General features: G+C 36.0%; 1 protein-coding gene across 1 annotated transcript; it reads left to right on the top strand.

The window, feature by feature from the left end:
* The first annotated feature begins 1,855 nt into the window (after positions 1–1,855).
* Positions 1,856–3,411, top strand: LOC145605761 (uncharacterized). Its single transcript, XM_081661825.1, has one exon. It carries the CDS (start codon positions 1,952–1,954, stop codon positions 3,305–3,307), a length of 1,356 nt encoding a protein of 451 aa, XP_081517951.1. The 5' UTR covers positions 1,856–1,951; the 3' UTR covers positions 3,308–3,411.
* Positions 3,412–7,379: the final 3,968 nt, after the last annotated feature.

Below are 7,379 nucleotides of genomic sequence, written 5' to 3'. Positions count from 1 at the left end.
GGCAATTTAATTGACTTAAATAAAATAAGAGGTAAGTGGGGTAGTGGAGTATTAAAAAATTGTTAAAGAAAGATAGTGGGGTTAATAGTTTATTGAAAAGTAATGAATATGAGAGGAAAAATATAATAAAAAATTAGTAGTGGGTTTGGGTGGGGACCATGAGAAGAGAGAGATATAATATTTTAATCTATTGTTTTGCCAAAAAAGGAAATGTATCACTTAAAAAAATACGGCCGAAAATGGAAAATGTATCACTTAAAAAAACACAGAGGGAGTATCATTTTCTCCGTATTTGTTTTAAAATACTAGATAAAATTCCTAATCTCAAAAGACAATATTTCGTATTTAATTAATGTAACTATTAAAATCTCATTGGTCAATTATGCTTATGTGGCACTTGAATTATTTATTGGATATAACTATAATTTATAATCCTACGTGGCACGTAAACTTATCTTAGGTGGCATAATCCTATTGTAGCGTTTTAAAAATATTAATCCTATGTGGCGCTCTAATAATTTTTTAAAAATCTTACGTGACGCTCTAAAATCTCGGGAAAAAACTCCCACATATATATATATATAGATTAGAATTTCCTTCAGAAAAATAAAAAAGTGTTACAATTAATTCTCAATAGAGCTTATAAAGATAGTATTTGATCAACAATGATTATTTTGGGCCATTGGTTTTGGAAATTTGACTCACAAAGTACTATAGGGAAATGTTACGATATGATAAAGATATGATATGATGAAGATTTGATATGATATGATAAAGATATGATATGATTCAGCTCCAATCAGTTCAGTTCAGCTCAGCTCAGTTTAGTAAATGTGAACAGACCCTGGATTGATATTGACAAAAGATAGAATTATGTTAAGTTGTGATCTTATATTAGCTTATACTCCTTACATAATTATCTCTTGTATTACGTTATATATTTGGGCCAAGAGCATGAATACAATCAAGCATTATTATTCCTCATAATTATTTGACGACAGGAAATCTTTAATTAAGGACCGGTTCATATTTACTTAATTTCAGTTCAGTTAAATTAAGCTCCAATCAGTTTAGTTCAGTTCAGCGTATGAAAAAAACAATAGGATTTTTTTTTTAAATACTCTATAGTCCATACTACAAGGCACTTCTTTCTTCTGTCATTATCTGCTCATGAGGCAATAAAAAGCAAGGGAGAAGATTTGTACAAATTCTTAAATGAAAGTGGTTCACACTAATTTATTGTGGACCACTAATATTAGAGAAACTATAATTGTTTTATTATTAAAAAAAAAGTCACTATAATAAAAATAAGGTCAATATATTGAAATAAAAGTCATTTTGTAATAGGCTATAACAAGTTTAATTTTTTAATGAAATATTTTATATACTGGTTAACATGAATTATAAAAGTCACTATGTTAAAATTAGGGTCATAACGTCGTATTCAAGTTTACAATAATATTAAACGTTATACAAGTTTTAATAAAGGTTACTACCTTAAAAATAAGGTTACTATGTTAAAAATAAGAGTCATTATGTTCAATATAATTTCAGTCGCGTGTTTATAAATTTCGGGTCCACAATAACATTATTTTGGACCAGGTCCACGCAAATCTTTCTGGAAGACAGAAAGATTTGGATGTAGTGTGATAATAATTTATCATAATGTATGTAAGATATAATTTTGTGTTTATTGAAATGTGTGGATAATATAATTTACATAGTATTGGAAAATCACAAATTTTTATATTGGAAAATCACAAATTCAATCATTCCGGAAGATTTGGATGTAGTGTGAATGTGTGATAATAATTTATCATGTGTGTAAGATATAATATTGTCGGTCGTTGCACTATTTCCCAAAATTTTTCTTATTCTATAAAGTTGGACTTAAGGCATACAATTTTTGCCACCACAATTGCTGAATTATAGAATTGGCCGGAACATTAGCATGTCTCCGGTTGAGCTTATATCAGAATGCTTTGTCCGTCCAAAATCCGACATCAGCGACTCAGAAAGATACCATTACCTAAGTCCCTTAGCCTTTCCTTTGCTATCATTAGGTAACTCACAATATGGTCTCTTATTTAGTACCTCATCATACAAGTCTAAAAATTTCTATGACAACCTTAAACCCTCTCTTTCTCATGCCCTTGTTCACTTTTATCCTTTGGCTGGTCGTCTTGTTACCAAAACCTACGACGAAGAGAATAGTTGCTCTATCTTCGTCGATTGCAAATCCGGCCCTGGAGCTAGGCTCATCCATGCTTCCGCCTTACACGTCACTATTGATAACATTGTCAACCCTACCACAGACGTTCCTTTGGTGGTCCAATCGTTTTTTGATCTTGGCGAGAGACAAGTCAATCACGACGGCCACACAAGGGCATTGCTATCTATTCAGATGACAGAGGTGTCAAATGGGTTGTTTATCGGATGCTGCATTAACCATTGTATAGCTGACGGTACATCTTTGTCTCATTTTCTTAACGTGTTATCTGACATATTTGTTTCAGGAGAAGGAACAAAAGGTGTTATACTACGAAAACCAGTCATGAAGTTCCCTCCATCAATTTCTGAAGGATTTCCAACAATCAAACTTCCATTCAAGGAGCCAAACCAGTTCATAACCCGATCCGACAAAGATCACTTACTAAGAGAAAGAGTCTTCCACTTCTCAGCTGCAACAATGTCAAAACTCAAGATTAAAGCTAACGCCAAGGCCAACAATAGTTCGAAACAACTGTCATCATTTAAAGCCTTGTGTGGGTTTATCTGGCAGAGCATCACCCGAGCTCGAAACCTTCCATCTGATGAAGTAACCAAGTTTGCATTAGCAGTAAATATAAGGTCTCGTTTAGATCCGCCACTGTCACCAGACCACTTTGGCAACTGTTACGTGGCTGCAGTCGTAACTGCAAAGGCGGGTGAGCTGCTCAAAAATGGGTTAAGTTACGCAACCATGCTAATACATGATGAGGTAGATATTATAAATGACAAAATAGCCCGTCATGCGTTGGTGCTATCTTCTGGTGAGAGTCCTACAATTGAGTCTCCTGGGTTCACATCGCTTGGGACTAATTTTGTGGTAGTGGGTGGTTCACACAGGTTTTATTTATCCGGGGCCGAATTCGGTCTTGGTAAACCGGTGGCTATTCGTACCGGGTATACCAACAGAGTTGACGGTAAGCTAACAGCTTTTCCGGGTGGTGATGGTCCGGGTAGTGTGGATTTACAAGTGGCTCTTTTGCCTGAGTATATGAGTGCTCTATTATTGGATGAAGAATTTATGAATTATGTTTCCTAAAATGGGTTATTAAATCTTGCCTGTATTTTTATGCTTTTTCTTTATTGCACTACCAACTACTCCGTAATGAAATAAAAATTTAGTGTATCACATGTTGACAATTACTCCTTTCTAGAGGTGTCAATCGGTTTTTCGATTCGATTTTCGGTTCATTTTATCATATTTCGGTTTGTAACGGGTCGGTTTATAACGGGTTTAAATAATTAACGGGTCGGTTCAGTTCAGTTTTAAATAAAATCGGGTCAGTTCGGTTTGGGTTTTTTTAACTACAGTTTCTATTCGGGTCCGGTTCTAATCAGATCGGTCTGTAATCGGTTCGGGTCATAATTGGTTCGGGAATTCAACAGTTTGAAAATGGATTTTTTCGGTTTTAAGCGGGTTTCGAGTCAAAACGGATCGGGTCCTAATCGGGTCGGGTTGTAATCAATTCAGGACATAATCGGTTCGGGTTTAACTTGGTTAGTATGAAAACGGGGTTTTCCAATTTAGAACGGTTTTCGGGTCAAAACAGATCGGGTCCTAATCGGGTCGAGTTATAATCGGTTCGGGCCATAATCGGTTCCGGTTGAACTCAGTCGATTTAAAAACGAGTTTTAATTTGGTTCAAAACAAATTGGGTTAAATCCTAACTCACAAAGTCACAATTAATTAATAAGGGCCATAAAACAAGTTGGGTTGATTGAATAGTGAGTTAAACAAATCAAGTGAGTTAGGATATAATTGAGCAGGTTATGAAGAGTTGGGTAAAATCCTAACTCACAAAGTCACAATTAATTAATAAGGGTCACAAAACAAGCTGGGTTAATTAAATAGTGAGTTAAACAAATCAAGTGAGTTAGGATATGATTGAGCAGGTTATAAAGAATTGGGTTTATTAGGTCATGTTGTACGTATAACAAGTTATAACTCATACATTTATACTCATACACGAATTCAAATCAAATGACTTAGGTTACGACTCATACACGAATTCAAATCAGATCAAATTAAAATCGAGTTATGAGTTAAACAAGTTAGGTTGAATAGGTAACGAAAATTAGAACAAGTCGAAACTTTTTACTCTTACCAAGTTAATAAATTACGAAATAGTCATGTTGTCGTCTGTTTACCAAAGTATCATGATTTGAGTGTGTGTGTTTTTTTTATTATTTTATTATTTATTTATTTTTTATTATTATAATAAATATAATCTAAAGTTAGCTATTAATTTCAGATTTTTTTTTTAATACAATATATATTATCTAATAAGCCATTACTCATAAAAGGAATTTATATAGGGTTAACGATTTGGTCATAATAGGTTATGGACTTATGGGTTATAAATTGATCGGTCATAATCGGCCACAGGTTGTAACCAGTTCGGTCATAACCGGTTACAGGTTGTAAACGATTCGGTCGTAATCGGTTAAGGTTTGTAAACGGTTCGGTCATAACTGGTTATGGGTTATAAACGGTCCGGGTTAATCAGGTTTTTGTCGGGTTTTAACAGTTTCGATTTACACTAGGTCGGGTTACTATCGGGTTCGGCAGTACTCGGTTCGGGTTATTCTCGATTTCGGGTTGCATCGGTTCGCTTGAAAACGGGTACGGTTTCTTAACAGTTTTCAAACATTTGGATCGGTTCAGTTTCAGGTTTTAAAAAATCGAGTCGGGTCAGTTGACGGTTATAACATAACGGGTTGTTAACGATTCGGTTCCTTTTCGGAATAATTCGGAGTCACCAGTTCGGGTCGGTTTTTGACAGCTCTACTCCTTTCGTTTTGGTCTAAAGTTTTGCCCCACTGTTATTGGCAGTATTTGGGTCAAAATTTCTGACCACAAATTGTCATTTTTTTTTTGATAAGAGACCACAAATTGTCATTGATTATATAATATACGGAGTAATCTTATTTTTTTGGAAATATTTGGGTCAAAAACGTTTTTTTTGTAAGATCTTATTCGATTCATTTAATTATTTTGTATTTTTTTTTATTTTACAAATATTAAGTTTTTGTATTTAATTGAAAAGTTTAGTGCAAAAAAATAGAGACAGATAGAGTTTTAATTGTTATTTACATCTTTTGATCTTTTATGCAGTTGCACTATTTGAAATATCACTTTTGTTGATAGATAAATTTACCAATATTTATCTTTATTTGATTTTAATTAAACTCTACCTTTGTTCTTTTAAGATTGCATCATATTGGTTGAGCACAATATTTTGGCAGTGTGAAAAAAAGAGGAAAAAAATACAAAAATGTCCATGTACTTGTAAGCATAACTAAAGATACAACTTTAAAAAGTAGGAATATCTTGAGTTTTTGAGTGTGAATAGAGACATTTAATAACCTAAATTGTAAATTGTTTAGGGTGAGGAAGTACTAATGTAGGTTTGATATGTATTTGCAAAAAATACATATCAAACCTTAAAATATTGAAAAGTATTGTAAAACACATGGGGTTGAGAGAAAGGAGGAGAGAGATGGGCAAGTGGGCCCAGTTTTAAATATACCACTGAAAGCTCATATAATATCTTTGACTGTGTAGTGATACTATTTCTACACGTTGTTAGTACCATTGAATGAATATATAGTACCACGGAATGTTCAATGATACTATTTGATCATCTAGTAATACTATTAATCACCCAGTGGTACACTTAAATCCAGCACATGGGGGTGAAAAAAAGGAGGAGAGAGATGGGTGAATTCCATTCGAAATGTCTCTTATGCCCCTTGATATGTATGTACAGGTACCTATCAAACCTCCCTTTGGAAGGCCTCGTTTAGGGTAGTTTTACCCCTGCCACGTGATCCAATAAGAAGGTGACACGTGTCACCTAAGGGTCAGTCCAAAGTGGACCAATCCTAGCCTGACACGTGGCACTCCAAGTGTTTTGGGTGTTTTTGTCCCACGGGAGAGTTACGTCACAAAGACTGGTCCGGCTAGGGCTGTACCTGCAAAACAACGGAGACTCCGGATGGTGGAGCTCCGCCTCCAACGGTCAAGTTAGTAACTTGAAGAGGCTGGAGTAAAAAGTGCGGAAATTTAGGTGGGGATCTGCTTGGATTCCAAGCTCAGATTTTCTCTGATGTGAGAGAAAAAGAGTGTAATAAATGATTGTAGATGTCCCCAAAATGGGGAAATATCTCCCTATTTATAAAGTCATTGGGGAAAATGCCCTCACCTAAGTCATTCTGACCTCCGACAGGTGGGCTGCGCCGCAAAACAGCGGATTTTGGGGAATTTGGGTCTTTAAAGGCCACAAATTTAGAGGAGGTATCTAAGAGTGCCACGTGTCAGCTAGGGAATAGTCAGGGATGACTTGCCAGCCTCTGACACGGGGGTTTCCTCATTGGTCCAAGTATCAAGGGTAAAACTATCCCAAACATTTGCCCCTCACAGGGGTCACGTGGCAGGCCACGTGGCCCCTGTGACACGTGTCCACCCAGGAGGGGTGAACAGTAAAAATGGCTAGTTTTAACAGAGGGGTGACGGGGATGCCCCCGTTTCACCCTTCTATAAAATAGGGATTTACCCCCCCCCCCTTTCCTCTCACTATTTCATCATCTTGACTGTCTAGAGAGAGAAAGAGATATTTTAGAGAGAGATACTCTGATCCCGGTTGCGTATTTTCCTTCTCCAGATTTCCGTGTGTGCTTTTCAACGTCACCCGGTCACCGGCTGTTGTAGTTTTCTGATTTTTAACCGCCCGTACCCTTCTTTCAGCTTTTTCTTCATTTCAGCCTGTATACATTCTTTTCAACGTCACCCGGTCATCGGCTGTTGCAATTTTCAGATTTTTCAGATCTTCCAAGTAAGGTAACCGCCTGTACCCTTCTTTTAGGTTTTCTTCATTTCAGCCTCTATACATTCTTTTCCGTCTGTATAGATTTGTTTTCAAAAATAAAATGGACTCTCTATCCACACACATGGCACTGCCTAGGACATTCAGCCGGTCTCCTGGTACGGCTGAGTCTAGAACCGAGGGTTTCTTATTGTAGGGAATATTTCAAGTATTATGATCCCAAACTTGAACCCCACTGTGATTATATACTAAAGTATGGTGGCGTTCCAAAGGGAAGAAAAAGAG

The sequence above is a fragment of the Chenopodium album genome, chromosome 22, assembly GCF_948465745.1.
Source record: "Chenopodium album chromosome 22, dcCheAlbu1.1, whole genome shotgun sequence".
NCBI classification, from domain to species: Eukaryota; Viridiplantae; Streptophyta; class Magnoliopsida; order Caryophyllales; family Amaranthaceae; genus Chenopodium; species Chenopodium album.
This window is presented reverse-complemented; position numbering and strand designations above follow the sequence as displayed.